The sequence below is a fragment of the Nicotiana tabacum genome, chromosome 3, assembly GCF_000715075.1.
Source record: "Nicotiana tabacum cultivar K326 chromosome 3, ASM71507v2, whole genome shotgun sequence".
Lineage (NCBI taxonomy): Eukaryota > Viridiplantae > Streptophyta > Magnoliopsida > Solanales > Solanaceae > Nicotiana > Nicotiana tabacum.
In genome coordinates this window covers 44426013-44446930 of record NC_134082.1, presented here as the reverse complement: position 1 = coordinate 44446930, position 20918 = coordinate 44426013, and the positions used below count along the sequence as shown (strand labels likewise).

General features: G+C 34.1%; 1 protein-coding gene across 1 annotated transcript; it reads left to right on the top strand.

Moving 5' to 3' along the window:
• Positions 1 to 892: 892 nt before the first annotated feature.
• LOC107827827 (protein LOL2) lies at positions 893 to 17494 on the top strand. Its single transcript, XM_016655038.2, has 7 exons — positions 893 to 1221; positions 1928 to 2041; positions 5895 to 6005; positions 12384 to 12496; positions 16593 to 16673; positions 16767 to 16838; positions 16957 to 17494. Exons 2-7 carry the CDS (start codon positions 1930 to 1932, stop codon positions 16993 to 16995), a joined length of 528 nt encoding a protein of 175 aa, XP_016510524.1. The 5' UTR covers positions 893 to 1221; positions 1928 to 1929; the 3' UTR covers positions 16996 to 17494.
• Positions 17495 to 20918: the final 3424 nt, after the last annotated feature.

Here is a 20918-nt window from a genome sequence, read left to right as displayed (position 1 = left end):
CTATAACCGCACCGATAATTAGGGTAAGTTTTTTATTTTATAAAAATAAACCGAAAAAATACCGAACCGTACCAAATAAATTTTACATGTAGAAAATATATTTATTTAGTAAGTTTAAAAGTAATAATGCATTAAATTTTCTTTGGGCCTTGGAATTATGAAAACTATTACAAGCCAACAAGTAATTAAACTCAAAATATTAATTCCTAAAACCTATTATTCTACTTCTGCTTAAACTAAGTTATTTCAAGTATCTTTATTAGTAAGACCCAAAGTATTCTAGCGATTATGACTAGCAAACTACAATGTATTGAATATGTTTCCTTTCATATAATTTGGATTTATCTTTTTGAATATTTAATCTTCTATAGACTTTATTCTCGAGTCCCAACTTGGTATATCTTTCAACTCGTGTGATTTATATTTTCTTTGCCTTTGTTTGATTTCTTTTACGCTGTTGTAGAATAATTGGTGGATCTATACTCTAGCCATCTCTTCTTCTTTTTTTAATTCATCTCCCTTTAAACAGTAAAAATGTCTAGAGAATTTTGCTAAGTCCTATAAAAGAACGTATGTTATTGCATTCTACTTCTACTGGTGAATTTTACATGATATAAAAAAATACCGAAAATTAACCGAACCGTACCGATACCGAAGAGAAATCGACATGATTGGAACGGTTTCGAAAAATCTAATTTTGGTTATACATAATAGAATAACCAAAAAATTGGTATGATACAACTTTTATAAAATAACCGGCCGAACCAAACGACACCTAATAACGAGCAGAGAACTTGTTGACCCAAAACTAATCAAACAAACGGGGCGACCCGGGTCGTATCGAGAAAGTTCTTTGCTTCGGACAAAGGAAAAGAAAAAATCAAATTTACGCGTTCGGATTAAATTAAAAGAACTTTCCAATTCTACACGAATTTACTCTCTCTCCTCCGTTGAAAACTCATAAAAGTCCAACAAAAAAAGAATTCTTTTTTCAATATTAAACGAAGAAGAAGATGTAGTAAGAATAAAAAAGCGAAATTCCGATAAGATTACCAAATCCAAACTCTGACTTCCGATAATCTATAAATTCGCTTTCTTAGAACTTTTTTTATTCACATTTTCCAGAAAAGTGGGAATCCCCTTATCGCTAATTCTGCTTTAAATTTGTGTGGAATATATTACCAAATCTGTTTGGCCCTAGCTTTCTGATTTCTTTTACTGGTAAGCAATTGCTTTTCTTCAATTTCTGATTTTATGGTGTGTCTGGATATTTGAAAATCAGTTTCTTATGGATTTGGATATTGAAATTGGAATAGATTTGATTTATAGATAAGCTTATACATTGTTTGGTTGATGAAATTTGGTTAATCGTTTGGTGTTTTGATAATCTTAGCATGATGAATTGTCTAGATTGGAATTTGTAATGGGATGTTGTTTGAGAAAAAAAAGACTTTTCAAACATGTGGTCTAAGATAAGTTATAAATATTTTTTTATCTATAAAAAATATCATCTCATTACGTATAAACTGAGAAGCTTAAAGTTAAATTGTTTTTAAGTATAGAAAGGTACATGCGGACTAAAAAGGAAAGTGTATAACATAAAGTTAAGTATAAACTGAGAAGCTTAAATTAAATTGTTTTCAAGTGTAGAAAGGTACATACGGACTAAAAAGGAAATTGTATAACATAAAGTGGGACAAAGGGAGTATTATTCTTTGAAGACCAAAATATTGAAGAATTGTTGACTCAATATGAGGACAGTGCTTGGTATTTTAGGCATAGATAGAAGAGAAGTATTTCAAAATGTTACATATTTGATCTGTTCAGTCCATGAATTTTGTTTTGATTGGTGTAATTTGGGAACTTAGAGTCAAAATGGTGTAGGATTGGTATGAATATTTGATTTTTGATTTTGGTAATGGTGCAGCTATGCAGAGTCAGTTGGTGTGCAGTGGGTGTAGGACAATTCTTCTTTATCCGAGAGGAGCTACTAATGTCTGCTGTGCAGTGTGCAACGCCCTCACCCCTGTCCCACCTCCTGGTATCTGTCTTTTCTGCCTCTACTATCAGTGCTGTGTGATAAGAACATGCATCACTAGTTTATTTGGCACTTCTTTGATACTATTTCTGTCTAGCCAATGGTGAATGAAAGGGAAAAAAAGAAGAAATAGTAATATCTTGAAACTATAAGTTCATCTTTTGGAATTTGGTTAACTGCTCTGTTGGGAGCTGACACGCACGACTGCACATAGATTAAGTTGGTGGTGGAATTCCCTCCTCTTTTCCCCCCTCCCCCCACAAAAAAAAAAAAAAGAGTGTGTTACGAGTTCAAGCTAATGCCTATTCCAGCAGAATGGTAGTCAAAAATATTTAAGGACTTGGAACTTAATTTCATTATGTTTTGTCTTAGAGGAAATAAAATGGAGTTTATTACGACACAAAACTCGTCATTACAAGTGTTTTTTAGATACGATATATCGAGCTTCTGGTTGAAATGGATTAGTGATCAGCTGTAGACAGTATACTGTATACTGGGAAATGTGTTAGCATATGCTAGTCAGTGATCAACTAAAATTTTGCTTTTGTAAGATAGGAAAGTTGTTCCATCGCAAATTTGGTCCCAAAGTGCAAGAAGTAACTTGCTTAATAAAATACTAACCAGAAAACAAGAAATCTAATATGCTAAGAAATCTGATAGTCATCTTCAAACATAAAGAGAAGCGCATAAGCTAAAGAATGGAGCTAGACCCTTGGTTAAACACTTATTTCCTGACAGTGTCTGATGTCTCTGACGTCTGATAAAGGGTGTTAGATAGTTATGTAAATAAGCTTAGTCCCACATAGAATATGTGTAGAATATGTATTGTGTATAGTTATAAATAGGGCTATTGTAAAACACTTCATAGAATATATCAATAATATATTTTTCTCCCGTGCCTTGTCACGAAGGGTAATGGAGCTGACAAATGCATCTTTTCTCTTATTTGAGTTCTACATCAAACAAGTGGAAGAACAAGAATTTGAACTTATGTAAAAATGCTCAGCACCACTCGGCTACTCTTTCCTTCGGGCTTAGGTCCACATCATGGGTTCTAATGTGAAGGGACCAACATCTTGTTCCAATCAAAGCTTATTGACTTAATCGAAAGGAATTTAGACGATTAGCTTAGCTAGTGTTTTAAGAACATCTAAGTGGATTTCTTATAACCGAGAAATCTCTGGTGAGTTTGCTGGCCCAACCTCGGTTAGTCCACAAGTTCAGTGCTTTGGGTGTATGAACTGCCCCTCTGCTCTGCTCCCACTTAACTACTAGATTCTTTGTCGGCGAGGCAAGGGAGCGACTTATCTGGTCTTGTGGTGCAGTCTTTACATCACAAGAATGAAATGACCCTAGAGCTTGACTCGGGCTGAAGACTCTTTACAACTTGCACCGAGAGCGGCATTGAGTGGCTGAAAATTGATCGAAAATGCAGGCCCGACCAACTTCCCATCCCATAACAGCCTATCTAATCGTATTCATAGTTCGATTGGAGGTCAAAACTGCGGTGAGAGTGAGGTCTGAACTCGTGGCATGCTCCATATCCATGCATTCCAAGTGTGTCGTTATCACTGAACCAAAGCCCTGGGGGCAGGAGAATCTAAAAAGAAGTATGAGAAGTGTTTGTCAAGTTTTAAACTTCTTTCTACGGAAAGTGAGTGGAACACAAGTTTTGCTAACATATTTGCATAGGAGCTGGGAAATCAATTGATAGCAAAACATATTATCTACAAAGGCTCTGCATTGGAGACTGGGGTATGAATCTTGGGCTCTTAAGAGCAGTGGTAAGTATTGACCGGATAAGTAAATCAAGAGATAATTGGAAAAGATAGATTTTCTTATTTGTGCAAGAGCTAACTCTAGGCGTTTTTATTCTTGGTTGATGATGTTGGTATAAACCGTATTGGTTTTTGATGTCAGCTTGGTTATGTTCTTTGTTTCAGTTTTTGGCAATTGTGCTATTACATCTTTGGAACTTGCAGAATATCAGTTTCTTGTACCTTGTAACTAAAAGAAGCTTATGATGGACTTTTAGCCAAACAAATGCTAAATATTCTATAGCTTTTATAATGCTAAATATTTTAGGACTTCTATAATAATTTGACTCTAAAGACAAGTATGAAAAGTCAGAAATGCTTTGCCCCTAAAGATGATAGTCATATTGTTTTGACCAGCAGCCTATGAGAAAGACAGAATGCCTATATATTTAAACCAGTTCAATGAAACATGCCTCAAATTTCATCCATGTACATTCTTTATTACTTCTACGAAAGTTATTGGCTATGAAACAACTCTAAGCGCTAATTCCCTTTTTTTTCCCGAGAAAAGGTGAGTAGACTTGGGGCTCTAATTACGTTAGAGTATCACAGCATTTCTATCGGCATTTTTAGATAGAGAATTTCTATTCTACCCTATTCCATTTGAACACGGTTCAAAGCTTCAGTCATTTCCAATGAGATGTCATCTCTTCCTTTTCATTTGCCCAGATCAATGACCCAAACTGCTTATTTTCTGAAAAAGATTTATTCTTATTATGAGAAGAACCCCCCCTCCCCGAAATATAAAAAGGCCAAAAAAACATGGATTTTACAGAGGTGAAAACTTAGCATTTAGAAGATTAGAAAACTAAATGGTAGTGTCTTTATTTGATAAGGTACAATCTGAAGTAGAGAAAAAGAAATGATATAGGAAATCAACTTCATACCATTAGCTACTATCAACTATCAAATCATCATCATGCCATAAGATCAGCAAGATTACTAGCATCCACCGTTTAATAGTACAAGCAAACAACATGAAGTTCCACAACACATTACGACATATTGCCTCATCTTGCTTTTGTAGTTTCCATCCATGAAGTGGAAGCTACAAATTGCATTGGTGTGCATGAAAGGCAGTTTTATGAGCCTCTAACTGCAAACTCATTGAATTCGGTCAGTGCATATCTGTGAAACGATCCAAAATTGAAAATTATTAAACGTGGGGTTTGGTTTTATTTTGGTTGGCTAGGTGAATTCATCCACGGGTTTGGTCTGGTTTGGGATCTATAGGATTTGAGGGAAAGTTGTAATAATATATTTTCCCCCCTTATTGTGGCTTTCCTTTTTGGTCCAGCCAATGCATTTTTTATTATGTTCTTTCCATTTTACTTTTATAAAGGAGCATGTTTTCTCTTGGCTAAATTTGAATATCTAAAAAGTGGTCAGAAAATGTCTTTGAGACAAATGAAGTGAAGCAAGAAAGGAAAATTATTTTATTGCGCATTATTAAAAACAAAGATTGAATGTGGTTGTTAAACTTTAAGATCTTTGCATCTTTTTCAAGACTTATTTTACAAGTGCTACTCTAAAATAAAGTTTGAAATAGGTGTTTTTTAAATAAATTTTAGGGTGGTGACATCTGGGCTAGTTTGAGCGCACTTCAATTAATCTATTAAGAAGCATGCTAGAAGCCCATAACCCACAAGCACATGTGCCAGACAATCTTGCATTCTTGCTCACGAGGGGTTGGAGATAGACTTACACAGAGTGTTGTAGCTAGAATTTGAACCAAGATTCTCCAGGTTGTTGCTCCTATATCTCAAACGCTCAAGCCATCCTTAGGAGAAAATTTCTCTTTAGACAGATGAGATTCCCCCCCCCCCCCCCTCCCTCTCTTCCCCATCAATCAAGCAGTTCGCATCCCTCCCCAAATAAAACCCAAAGGAGAAAAAACTGATTTGATAATCACGGTGAGGAACTATGTATCATCTTATTGCAAACAGTCCCAGATGACACCCGTTCGCTGCACGATATATGTCTTATGCCTTACACTTTACCGTTCTTCCAGTGTTGCTTAAATTCTGTCCATTATGCAGGAATGGAAATGGCTCAGTTGATATGTGGAGGCTGTCGCACCTTACTGATGCATCCACGTGGGGCAACTAGTGTGAGATGCGCCTGCTGTCATACGGTGAACCTTGTGCCAGGTACCTTTTGCTTTAGAAATTAAAGAATCACAGTCTGATTTGGAAATTTAGCTTCTCCTCCTGGAAGCCCTCGTCTTACTTTCCTTTGAGGATATTTTCATATCTAGCTTATGAGAATATCTACTGTATCTTGACTTCCATTTGTTTTACATTCTTCCAGTAGGATCTTACATTGAGATTTGAATCCCCTCCCCCCCCCACCCCCCACCCCCCCAAAAATAAAAGAAAAAAAGAAAAGAAACCCCAAAAAGGAAAAGAAATCTGTTGTTTTCCATGCTGATGAAGAATGTTTATTATGCAGAAGAAAAAAAAATTACCTTCTTGATGTAAGTTATGCAGATTGGATTGTGGAACTTTTATGAAGGTCATATTTGTTATTGAAACTCCTAAACTAAGTGTGTGGTCTGATTTATTCTTTGCTTGCTTGAAGCACTTCAACTTCTGCTGAAGGCAATAGTTTGTATACTTTTGCTTTTGTACGGCTGAGTGACAGTACATGCTCAATGCAAATTGTCTGTTTTTCACTCACTTTTTCCAATTTAGCAGTATTCTTGCCTATCAGATAGCTGTAATTAACAATTCTTTTTGATAAGGTAACTCTGTGCAGTTAGTATCCAGAGGATACTTGCAAGTACATAAAAAAACATATTTTTTGCCCTTTTATAAGAATAGAAAATGAAGGGGGCGAATAAAATCCACAATTACATGTATTTACAACTTCCATTTGACACCAAAAAGCTACAGACTGCAGGCATTGAAGTCTTCAATTTCTTAATTGGAGTGTAATTTTCTTAGAGAGCCAGGGGTCTATTGGAAACAACCTCTCTATCTTTGCAAGGTAGGGGTAAGGCTGCGTATACACTACACTCCCCAGACCCCACTTGTGGGATTACACTTGGTTTTTGTTGTTGTTGGGTGTAATTTCCTTAGAAACATCTCCAATTTATCTCTCCATCATTGCAGTTGCATATAATAGTGATGGTATTCCATATATTCTTACTTTCCTTTCCTGTCTTCGTTGGTTCCAACATTTGTTTTTTCTTCTACAACAACTATTTTCATAACTTCAGGGATCCTTTTGTTGGAGGGATTAGGAAAAATAATCTCAACATAAATTCTTGCTTAAAATAATACAGTGTTCGGTTGGAGAGGTTAGAAAAATAATCCAACGTAGGTAGAGTTGGCCGTATGAAAAAGTTTAATTACCTGGAAACATCTCCAATCATCACTCTCCATTATGGCAATTGCATATAATACCGATGGTATTCCATATATTCTCACTTTCCTTTCCTGTCTTCGTTGGTTCCAACATTTGTTTTGTCTTCTAGAACATCTATTTTCATAACTTCAGGGATCATTTTGTTGGAGGGATTAGGAAAAATAATCTCAACATAAAATCTTGCTTAAAATAATAGTGTTCGGTTGGAGAAATAATCTAATGTAACTAGGTAGCGTTTGGTTGGCGGTATGAAAAAGTCTAATTCCCTAGAAACATCTCCAATCATCTCTCTCCATTATGGCAATTGCATATAATAATGATGGTATTCCATATATTCTTACTTTCCTTTCCTGGCTTCGTTGGTTTCAACATTTGTTTTTTCTTCTAGAACATCTATTTCAATAACTTCAGGGGTCCTTTTGTTGGAGGGATTAGGAAAAATAATCTCAACATAAATCTTGCTTAAAATAATTCAGTGTTTGGTTGGAGAGGTTAGAAAAATAATCCAATGCCTATGTAGCGTTTGGTTGGCCATATGAAAAAGTCTAATTCCTGCATAACTAATGCAACATTTGGTTGGAAATGTAAATAAAACCTGCATTAAGTCATGCAGGAATCTTATTGATAAAGAAAAGTGATGCAGGAATCTTTGAATTATTTTACATAGGAATATAGGATAGAATGTGGAGTAAGAAGACGTGCTCTAGCAATACTGGAGTAAAAGTATTTAAAGATAGACATGCCTTTAAAGTATGTACTTCCTACATAACTTTTCCTTTGTATTATTCACCTCAGAGGAATCCCTGCATTATTATTCGATACATAAAAATCCCTCTATTGTTATTCACCCCATAACAATCCCTTTGTTATTATCACTGCATAAACAATACATGCCTTATAAATGCCACATAACTAGTATGTGAACCAGACGACCCTAAGTACGTTAGTTTCTCGACAACTAGTTAACTTGGTATACTACATGATTTGAAATTATTTAATATATTAAGTAGTAGTTTATCGAAAATAGTTAAATGGTGCACTACATAACTTGAAGTTTATATTTGATGCTAATTGAGATAAAAGCATACAAGGGAAGCAAATGGAATATGGAATTCCCTAGTATTTTCTGATATACTTCCTTACACTTCATATGGGGGGTTATTTTTGTTGAAGTCCATAGTCCTCCATCCTCTCCCTAATTAGCTGATATACAGGTTTATATGCTGTTTATGTCTCTACCACATCTTCATAAGCACTTCCCAACAATCTGATGATATGTTTACCGAATTTTCTAACACCAAACTCTTCTCTTTCACCGGTTCCTTTCCTTGTCTTATTGCGTTTATTTGTGGATATTTGTTTATTTTCTTTTTACACATAAAAACCGAAAACTAATAGGAAATGAAGATCTATAAGATGTACTTGTCTCCCTGAAAACAATTATAGGATATCAATTCTATTAGTATAAAAAATCTACTAAATAGAACAAAACAAAACAAGTCCTAATGTACATAATCAGGTACAAGTAATCTAGACAACATACTACTATATGTTTAGAAAATGTATACTATAAATATGTAATGTTTTTGAACATGTGATCTTATGTGTGAAATTAATGAATAAATGTTCTTATGTTACACCCTATATACTATTTCTTTGAATTCACATAAATAGACAAAAAGGGATAGCTTAGGGTCTTTTTGGAAAGCCACCCGGTAATTGGAATTCGTGTAATTACTAGGGTAGTAATTACACAGCCTAGTAATTACGAAGACCTATTTGTTTGTCATAACGTAATTACAGTGTAATTACAAGCGTACTGTTTGATTGCACAAGTGTAATTACATAGTTCGATTAAATTTAAGATGAATTAATTATCAAAACTTAAAAGTTAATATAATAAATATACGCCTATAAATAATTTTTATAAGTATAAATGATATTAGATTTGCTATTTGAGATGCATATTTTTTTCTTGAATATACATTAATTTGTAATCATATATTTATAACTAATATTGTAAAAATAATTGATTTATATTTTTCAAATTAATAATATTTAGTTTAATTAATTATATAAACTAAAAACATACGTTTTGTTAGAACAACATGGAATGCATGTTAATAAATTAATATTTGTAAATATAATGTCATAACATTATTCAAATGTTTGACAAAACTAATCTATCAATTACTAAAAAATGAACAACATGCAATGTGAAATAACAATCCAATACTACTAAAACAAGTAAATTGGAACCATAAATATAACACACTTTCAAAATCCAAAAAAAATAAATGTATATTTTAACATATGTCACATTCCAACATAATAAAAATAAGTTCCAATAGAACTTAAGATTTAGGAAACATAATAAGTTTATAACCTCATTCAACAATAAATTCTACTTTAATGACATCACTCATTATATGCGAAGTTTGTTATTGACTCGTTATTTTAATATTAGGAGGTGTAGTTTCAAAAACTAGAATAATAATGCAGTTACGCTAAATGAAGAAAATAAAACAAATAAGAAATAAACTATACGAGCAATTACATGGAATCACAAGAAGTAAAGGTAGAGAAATAAAAGAAAAATAATATAAAAAGAAAAATATATTTTAAAAATAAAAAATAAATTAATAAGTAAAAAATAAAAAGAAATTAAAATAATGGAAAAAAAAGTTATAAGGCCAAATACATACCTAGCCCCTTAAACTTGGCCCCTTAAATAGCTGGGAAGATGCTGGAGCTGAAGCAACTAGTAGAGATAGATGGAGGGCTGTCCTGGCTTGTATCTGGTGGACAGTTTGGAGGGAAAGGAACAATAGATGTTTTGAAGATAGAAACAATCCAGTGCAGAAGATCAAACTCAATTGTATTCTTCTTTTTTGTTTTTGGTGCAAACAGATTTACATAGAAGATACATTGACACTCATAGACATACTAGGATCTTGCTAGGTTTCGAATTAGAACATCTACTAATCCTCTCCATGTAAATCTGGTTTTCAGTGCAACCTATGTACTGATGTTTTTAATATATACAATAGTTACCAATTCAAAAAAAACAAAAAAAAAACGGAGCATATTTGTGATTTGTTCTAATTAGACATTCAAAGTCCAACAAATATGTGTCTATTAAACACATAACGATGATGGGCATATTGTGTGAATTGCACTTTTCTTGGGCGCGTGAAATGTGAAAGAATCATATTTTTGCTCCACCCGCTTCACGCATCATCAGCCGGAAATCTCACAACCAAAAAAAATCACCATCCTCTATCATCTCCATTAAGACATATCACCAGAATAGCCAGCTAAATCCAATCATGAATGATTTGAAGGTAGTAGGGTGGCTGTGGGGTAAGGTTGCAGTGGAGTCGGGTGCCAAAAGTGGTGGTCCATGGCGATACATATTATACATGTATATATAGATCATTATCAACAAATAAAGAAAAGGAAAATAGAATAAGTACAGCTGAAAACTTTTACTTCTTTTTTTTCACTTGGGAAGAACAAAGAACACATCAACTTTGGATAAATTCAAACAAAATTTAATACTCACAAATAAAATTTCCCTTTACAAACTTTAAAGTTTTCTTCTTCTTTTTGAGTATCAGAAAATAGTAAGTAGGGGCTACGGTGGGGAGACAACAATAGTGTAAGGGGCAGGCGCTATGGAAGAAGACAGGGAGTGGGGGTTTGCAAATGCTATCTGAACTATTGTTTGAGGTGGGGTGAGTTGTATGGAAGAAGAAAATGAGAGGTATGGTTTGCCAAGAAGATGACCCGTAGTGGAACGGGGCGGCCGACAGCGAGTGTTCCGCAATTTTAATTTTTTTATTATTTGCTGAAAAACCTTTTTTTTGGGGATTAGCTAAAGTTAAAAGCCACAAGGCTCTTTTTTAGTCGTTCTTTTTGACATGTCAGGCGTGTGAAATTCACGTATTATAGTTTTTGTAGTGGTTAGTCGTGATGGGTCTGATTGGTACAAATTAAATAATATTAGAGTGTTTAATAGGCACAAACCTTAGTTAAAGTGTGTATGTGAAAATTGATGTCAAGTTTAAGGGGTTGTATATGTATTTGGCCTATAAAGAAAATAAATTAAAATAAAAAGAAAAAGAAAAAGAAAAGAAATTAATAAGTAACCTTGTAATTACATAGTGTAATTACCGTCAATTCTCACGCTCCCTTGAGAATTGGATAGTGTAATTACACCTCTCCAATTACACCCAATTCCATGCTGACCAAGTAATTACTCGGCCAGTCAAACATGCGAACCTGTGTAATTACACTCAATTACACCCAAATCTAATTCCTAGGTGGCTTTCCAAACAGGCTCTTAGTGCACTAAGCCCCTGTTGTTTGCAAAGTTCGAGGAAGGTTCGCACTACATCGGGTCTATTATCTTACTTACCTCGCATTTTTGCAAAAATGATGTTTCCCCGGCTTGCCATGACTTAGTCACACATCAATAACTCTTACCGTTGTACTTAGGCTCCCCTTCAACCTAAAATATATATGTAGATATTTTTACATGCTGCATAGGCACATTTTTATTTATGTATTGCAAAAGAAATATATGTTAAGCTGCATAGGCACATTTTTATTTATGTGTTGCAAAAGAAATATATGTTTAATAATACTAACATATAGTGACTAATAGAAAAATGTTGGTGTTATATGTTTGTTACTAGCTTACCTAATATATACATGAATGTTGAATACAATGAATTCTGCACAAAAATAATTGAATATGCATCTAATAAAAGCAGCGAGAGAAACCCTTTTTCCTGATGTTGGATGTATGAGGAGGTTGCTATAAATAACAACAATAACAAGAAAACAATATGAATAATTATTTTTATCATCAGTAGTATTAGTCTTTGTAAAGGTGTGAAGAACCCTTACTTTTTTGATGTATGTGTGAAGAATTGTTTAGATGAAGAAATGGTGATCTCTGTTGAATTGATAGGTAACTAGCACATAAAGTTTGCAAATTCTATCATTTACTAGGATAATAGGATTTTGCCAAGCTGAATTTGTTGAATGGTGTCAGCTTGAGGTTTTCGTCTCCTAATCTTCATTTTTTCATTTGTCTTTGTTATGCTTTTGATGTACTTCCCGTGCAAATTTTATTTTCTCTTGATCTTCAGGTCCTAACCAGTTTGCTCATGTCAACTGTGGAAATTGTCGTACTATGCTGATGTATCCATGCGGAGCTCCATCAGTTAAATGTGCCATATGCCACTATATCACACACGTTAATGTGAGAATGCTAGTCCCTTCTTTTAATTCTTTGGTGGATGACTTAATGTTTCTGTATTTATGTTTTATTGTCTGTGGGAAAAAAGAGATAAGAATAAGAAACAGAACAGATATAAATCGAGAGTGTAGAGAGAAATTAAGAGAGGAGAGGAATAGAGAAGTGAGATGGAAAGAGGGAGCAACAAGGAAGTAGAAGGAGAGTAGGATACAATTTATATCCAAATCAATTTATCACGTGTTTTTTGGAGTGTCTCCAAAAAAGTAATATAGGTCATATTTAGAGGGTGTTTGGATTGACTTATAAAAAGTAGCTTTTAAGCTAAAAACCAAAAGCCATAAGTTGGTAATACCCAACTTTTGGCTTTTGGCTTATTTTTGTACTTTTTATGCCTAAAAGTAAGTGCTTTTAAGCACCTTTTATCATTGCCAAACACCACACAAACTAAAAAAGTGCTTAAAAGCCAATAAGAATTTAAAATAAGCCAATCCAAACACCCACCTAGTATGAAAAAACTGTGAACAATTTAGAGCTTTTAAACAATTTAAACTCTTAACTCTAGCCGCAAGACAAGAATAAAATCAAATTAGAATAAGTGATAATAACAAGTGATAAAATCTAATCTAGAAAAGCTAAACATAATCTATCTAAAAGATAAATATGAAAATAAATGTAAAACTACTCAGAAATCTATAAGAAAATCTCAAACGTACAATAGTTAATCTTGTTCCAATATAAAATCATTTTTGACAAGGATTTTGAAAAAGGCCATATTTGTCCCTCTACTATCGAAAATAAGCTACATCTACCCTCCGTTTTAGTTTCTTAGTATAACTACCCCTACCGTCATACTTTTGGATCATATTTGCCCCACCCATTAAATGGCTTGGTCCCATCTTTAAAAAAAACAGGTGGCTGGCTCTGATTGGATAAAAAACCCGCCCCATTTCTAATTAAAACCCACTCGACTTGTACTAATAACCCACCCATTCCAAAAGAAGAAAAAAGAAAATTGAACCTATAATCTCTCTCCTGCTTTTGAATATTCCTTTTGAGCCCAATCATAAGCAATAACAACTATATAGTGACAGTCAGTAGGTGACCCAGGATTTTCATCAAGCGGGTTCAAATGCAAACAAATAAATATACAAAGACACAACAAATTATTTTTTTTTATTAAAAAGGTGTAATTTTCTTTCCCTAAATTGTGTATATAAAGCTTTCCTAGTCTAAAAAAGAGAAATAGAAACTTTCCTATGTCGTATGTATATAGGAAAAAGAGAGAGAGCTGCATATAGGGACAAAAGAGTGCCCATAAATGCAGCTGACTGGTTTTGAACTTAAGTATTTTTAGAAAATTTGAACCCACTTTGCCAGTGGGCTGGACAGTGTCTTTGTGCTAAGCGGGTTCAACAAAATTATATAAGAGCATTTACTAGAAGAAAGATAAAATTTACCTTATATACACTGTTATTTTACGACGAAGCGGGTTCAGATGAACCCTCTTGACCTCACGTGGGTCCGCCCCTGGTGACAGTAATGTAGATTGTAACTCAAATGTGTTATCCTATAAGATGAGCAAAGTTGATGGTGGCTGCAACGTTTGTGGCACCTGGTTCAACTTTCCATTTTCTATTTCTTTCTTTGAAGTTTCATTTTCTTGAGATGACTGTAGTCTGCAACCATGTTTTGGATATTTTCCACCATTGTAATTGAAATAATAATTATATTGGGAGCTAAGTGGTTTGTACATTTGATGCTTGAAACTTCAACTATTCAAATTTATACAAATTAAGCCTAGATATTGGTGAATTTGGCCTCTGTAAAGAAACTTTCTTCCTGTAACCCATCATTAGCAGTTTAATGCATATGGGTTCAGCATGGTGCATTGATAGCTGTGGACCCTATGCATCAGTCAAAAGTAAAGTTTGGAACAGAAGGTTGTTTCAGTGGTGTCTCTTGCTTGCCATGGCTATAGTTTATTTGATGTTACATTTAAAATATACCCTTTTCCGCAGTGTCTCTTGAACCATCTTATTTCAAACAGATCCTTTTCCGTGCCCTGGACATATGCACATTGCCCCTGTTGAACAATGCCAAAGCAGCCATTTCCTGAAATGTTTCTCCTGCAGTGCTGTAAAGGCATTGAGCTTCTTCACTTGTGCTGAAAAGGCATTGAGGAAGGAGATGGGTTGGAATGAGTTCAATTTTCTTTTTTTGGAATTGGTGGGCTATTAGTATTGGTCAGGTGAGTTTTAATTAGAAAACAAGCTGGTCTTTTTTATCCAATCAGGGCCAGTCACGTATCTTTTTTAAGATGAGGACCAAACCATTTAACAGGTGGAGGGCAAAGATGATCTATAAGTATGGCGGTAGGGGTAGTTATACTAGGAAATTGAAACGGTGGTTAGATGTAGCTTATTTTTTATAGTAAAGGGGCAAGTACGACCCTTTTCCGTAGGGATATTCCAATATAAAATATTCCACCAGAGGGAGAACATTCGACTTTGGCAAGTAGGATTTTTGGTGCAACTCAAAAATATCAGGATGTATCGCCACCCATCATTATTCACGTAGTGCGTGTACGAAATATCAGTGTATAATGGATCAAATTCTCATTTGTACTAGGGTCTTACAAATCTTTAACATTGTAATAAAATTGAGAGATTTCCTTATCATGAACCCTACTTGAAGAGAAGGGGAGCTTTGGCGTAACCGGTAAAGTTGCTGCCATGTGACCAGGAAGTCATGGGTTCAAGCTGTGGAAACAGCCTCTTGCAGAAATGCAAGGTAAGGTTACGTACAATAGACCCTTGTAGTCCGGCCCTTCCCCGACCCGCGCATAGCGGAGCTTAGTGCACCGGGTTGCCCCGAACCCTACTTGAAGAGAAAAAAGAGCAGATTGATAAGGTATACATTATAATCTAAAAGATCCAAGTATAATTTAAAATATAAACAAGAAATTTGTAATAAATGTAAAATAGTTTGAAATCTATAACAAAATCTTAAAAGCTAATGCATTTAAAAAGAAATCCTTAAAATCATACAACAATTTATCTTATTCTACTATAACATCTCCTAGTCCACTGCATCCGCCACTTGATCCCAAAGTCTATTCGTAAACAAAGGTGCTTATCTAGCCATTTTGTTTCGTCACTTGAGAGAAGGGCTATTACAAAGAGGATGACTTGGAAGTCTCGTTCTTGTCTTTAAAGAAATTATGCATAGCTGTCCTCGGCTAGCTTGATATTATGGTTATTATCTATTTTTTTCTTTAGACTGCTTCTGCTTTTATTGAAGTGTTGGCTATGGAGAATCGTCAGATGCTGTAGTCTAAGATTTACAACATTTTTGGTTGAAATGAGCTTTGCTTGAGCTCAGATTCTGTGGTAGTTGCACCTATCTGTCGCTACTCATTAAAATTGAAACATTAGGACTGATAGGGAAATAATAAGATTTACAGTTGAGGTTAGAATTATCCGAGATGATAGCACCAGATAATTGAAACGGACTGTTACCTAAAAGACAGGTTATCAAGCTTCACAATAGGTTATGGGTTACCTGGGAGTGAGCAGCAGTTGTCTCTATTTAAGTCGCTTCTACTGTGGTTCGTCCAGTCTGCTCATGGTTTAAACCTCTAGTGATCGTGATTTAATTTATGCTTCTTTTCAAGGGTTGTCAAGCGACGATGATGGAAGGACATATTATGACAGATATTGAGGTCTTACATAAAGAAAGGTGGGAAGTGGTTTCATGTCAAAATATGGTCCTTGTTGAAGTCATGTTGGAAAGGAGAGGTTGAATCATGTTTTGCCTTCTGAGATCCATAATTTGGAGGCAGTTTCACCAGTTGCCGTGAGACTAGAGAAATTATGTTGTCTGCTGATTGATTTTGTATCTCATTTTGCATAAGTTCAGAGGTTATATGTCACAGGAGACTATTTTTCTGCAAATGCATTACTCGTCTAATTCACCTTGCTAGCTTGGCTGTTAGAAACGGTCAGGTTTCAGTTCCTAATCATTGCTTAGGCAATTAGTGTTCACATCTGGTTGTGATGATTCATCTTCAGTTTTAATTTGTCTACGAATCTCCTTGCAGGCCGGAGATGGAAGAGTCCATGTTCCTGTGCACACCCCAAATGGTGGTGCTACATCCTCTGCAGGACCCACTTCTTCAACTGTGAGTTCTTAATATGGTGCATCTTACTATTTATTTGCTACTTGCGATTGGCCAACCAGAATTCACTTCTGAAACATTGTTTATCTGGTATAGGCTACAGCCCGTTCACAGAATCAAACCGTGGTCGTTCAGAACCCTATGTCTTTAGATGAAAGTGGCAAGTTGGTGTGTTTCTTTGATTTCGACCTCTGTTTATTCATCTTTTACTGCTCACATCTGATTCATTTTTTCTTGTGCTTCATTCGAGGTAAGTATTTCTGATAATCATTTTTACATTTGCTAGGTGAGCAATGTTGTTGTTGGTGTGACGACTACGACTTAGGATTATCTATGGAATGCAATAGCAGAAGGATTAAGATTCCTATGTATGTGAAGTCCGCTAGTTGAAGGGAGTAAGGTTTTTGTTTGCTTCCATTGGAACGATGAGTACAAAGGTGGTGCTATATAGATATGGTAATATTTAGAGCTAGTATCAAAGCATTTCTAGATTGAAGAACTGTACCAGATGAACCATTTGTGATAACAATCACAAAGTGATTGGAAGATTTAGGCTCAGTGATGTGTGATTCTTGGAGTCGGTAATTGTTGTTGTCAAATTAGATTCTGTGGTGTGAATACGCCCGATGATCCAAGTACAGAATGTTGATATGTACCATGTGTCCTCTTGTTAATAAAATTTAATCAGTTTGGTGTATATGATCATGACCTTACTGCTCTTAGGCGAGCTTTCGAAAATTAATTTTTTCTCGGATGTACTGGGTAACTCTACCCACCAACACTTATGCAGTTGGGAATAAATTATCTAGTTTTGTTTGCCTCTACTTTGATTCAGACCGTCTGATAAGGTTTTATTTTGCTTCATTAGGCTACATCCTTGAGTGCGTGGAATGATGTTATTTTTACTTCGTTTTCTTTCACTTCTGTTTCTCTTTTTTCATGTCCTTTATCCACATAATTGACGTCTGTGCTTAGTTATTGTTGATGTATTAAACATATACCCATCCTTTTTCTTTGTCTGAGCATTTCTTTAGCAACTTCACACTTTAATAGTACTTTACACATAATTGCATCTCCAAGGGTGCACTATTTTTTGTGTTTTTTTGCTCCAATGGAACACCAAATCTTGCACCATTATAGTGCATGAATAATATTGCAACAAATTTGGTGCAACACTATTCATCAACACCAAATTTTGATTTATTATTATTTTATTCATTTTTTATTTTATTTTTTGGGACTTTTAGTTTATCATATATTGTGTATATAATTAATTTTTATATTAAGATCTTTATAATTTTAATTTTATATCCTATTTTTTTGATGTATTAATTTTTGTATATATTATATTTATATAAAATTATAAGTTAATTTTAGTATTATTATAATTGTATAAAAAGAAATATAACCATTATTTAAAAATGAAAAATGTAAATGTAAGATATCTAATGTTGCTAAAATTGAAAAGTGAAAACTAAAATTTAAAAAAGAAAATTAAAAAGAAAAGAGGTGCAAGATTAACAAAAGAAAGTTGAATTAAGGATAAAGATGCGCATTACACACTTCATAATGCATTAATCGAGCATTTATGGGAGAATAGAGGCGAAAGTTGAATATTTGTGTGATACTTAAATTAAATTTGACTATGATGTAATATTTATTTAATTATCTTTTATTAATGATTTCATTTTTAGTTGATTTATCCTTTAAAATAATTTTGTAATAAATGATTATATAAGTGGTGAATGTAAATTATATATGATGAATATGGAAAAAAGAAAAAAGATAGAATTTGTTTGAAGGAAATAAAAAAATAAAATTTAAATAGAAGATAATAATATAATATAGAAGAAAGAGAATAAATATTTTTTTTTGGTGTAAAAAATGGTGTAATGGTTGGAGTAAATTTGATGTTACACTATTTTGGTGTGAAATTTGGTGTTAGGGTTGAAGATGGTCTAAGGCGTCACTAAACTTAGTGATTTTCTGTAACTTACTCCTTATAAAAAGGAGTATGTATTAGTGGAAGGACAGACTAGCTAGATTACCCATGACATATATAGTAAAAGAAACAGCTAGTATACTTGATTCTATCTTTTATCAACGAAAGAAACATTACACAACACTTACAGTGTGTCACCTTAAGTCCAGGATTTTGGCTGCTAAGAGCTGCAACTGCTACATTTTTCTGGAAATGGATGAGACCCACTGGAAACAGGAAAGCATCGCCTACTTCAAGTGATTTAGTTATAAGGCGATTCTCGGGACAGCAGCCAGCAGGTCACAAATCCTACTTCTCCAGGACTACCAATATGAGCTCCATTTGGTGCAAAATCTAAACGCACCATAGAAATGCCAAGAGTCCTGGAAAACTGCAGTCGAACGGAATCCAAGTGCATTGCATGTGTTCCCTGCTACTGAGATACAGGTCATCTGCTTGTACCAGCTCTGGATCCTTGCAAACCATGCCATTGAGGACCACTGCCATGATTATATAAGTAGCAGTGCAATGTTATTCATTGGGCACTAGATTTCTCACCCTTTTAAGCTGAGTTTACATTCTATACACGACAGTATAGAAGAATTTATACTATCATGTCACAAAAAAAATGTAGGGAAACCTCCATGAAAATCAATAGTAAGGTTAGTAACTTGGAAAATAAGGTAGGTTACCTGATACAATATGTTAAAATTAATACATTGATAGTGCAAAAAATTATATATACTGTCAGTATAATATTAAATCCTTTTAAGTTTTGAATATTCTCTTTAACAGAAAAGCAAATATAGGAAACCGTACCTGAGCCTGAGGAGTCGGCTACACAAAAATCTTGGAGTGAACTATGATCAGATGCTAAAGCAACTGAAAAAGTAATAAAGACCAGATCGAAGCCCTAATACAAAAAACCTTGAAGCCATTTCAACCTAAATTTGTTTTACTTGGAGAGAATTAATGAAATGCTTATAGGAACAAGTTGCAGATGAAAGCTTTCACCGACTGCATTTATATGTAGCGATGGAGAAAGAGAAAGTTTACATTGCTTTGTGCCGTCCCCAACCTTAACACATGAGTCGAAGAAAGAGTCTATTGATGCTCATTGTTAACAATAAAACGTGTAGTAAAATGACTGTCTCGTTATAAATAGAATTTTATTTATGGTGAATGTCTATATTTAGAGAGATTCTAGGGATATTACTTGATGGTTAAGTCATTCTTTCCCTATAAATAGAGGGTTCTATTCTATTGTAAATGATCCCAAATCAATAAGAATTATCTCTCTCTACTTTTCTCGGCAATGCTCTTCTTCTTTTATTGTTTTATAACACGTTATCAGCACGAGACTCTAACAAATTGAGTAGAAGTTTTTGGGATTGAGCATAATGATTGTCAATTGTTCCATGAACTTCCTTCATGATTAAATTCTGGATTTAAGGTATGTATTTTACCATATTTTTCTCTTTTATTCTATAATTTGATTTTAAATACAAGCAAAGAAAATAAATTTTGATTATAACTCTAATGGAATTAGTAAGAAATTATAACCACCCGAAGTGGTAAAATTTCTATGTCTTGCCATGATCAAAGCCATGTATGATCGTGAGCACAAGAAGTGGAAACCCGTCCCATTGAATTTGCTTCATGCTCATTCCCTTAAGAGAATGTGATAGCAGTATGTAATAAGTCTGAAAGAAGACAAAATTATTACTGTGAAGGTATCAATGGATGTGGACGTGGCAATAGAAGAAATTATAATCGTCATCATTGTGATAATGAGAATAATAAGGATTCTCAAAATAATCCTTCACTCTGTGAAAGTAATATTTGTCATTGATTTGACATGAGATTTTATAAAACACATATAGATGATCATGGTCCATTAATGATGTGAATATGAAAACATCTGATTTATGAATACATATTCATTCTTGGAAGAATATGAACGTGCTAGTGGTAGTGAATATACCACACTCACCTTTAGAAGGAGGTTTGAGATGATATAAGAAAATAATATCATTATTATGGCATAAATGGTCATTCGTCACGTACCTGTTGCACGCAAAAATATTTTGATAATGTGATTATTAAAGAATAGCATTAATGCAAGTAACATATCTTGCATATAATTTTGACCATAACCATAATGGTATAACTTTCTCTTTAAAAGAGATAGTCACCATACGGATGTTGATGAATATGTGGTAGTACCAAATTAACTGAGAGCTCAGGAAGAGCCAATTATACTATTT

Excerpts from the sequence above, each read along its gene's own strand:
- LOC107827827 (XM_016655038.2), top strand. The coding sequence starts at position 1,930 with ATGCAGAGTCAGTTGGTGTGCAGTGGGTGTAGGACAATTCTTCTTTAT. Across the intron at positions 2,042-5,894 it reads CACCCCTGTCCCACCTCCTG|GAATGGAAATGGCTCAGTTG; the intron begins GTATCTGTCTTT and ends TCCATTATGCAG. Across the intron at positions 6,006-12,383 it reads TACGGTGAACCTTGTGCCAG|GTCCTAACCAGTTTGCTCAT; the intron begins GTACCTTTTGCT and ends CTTGATCTTCAG.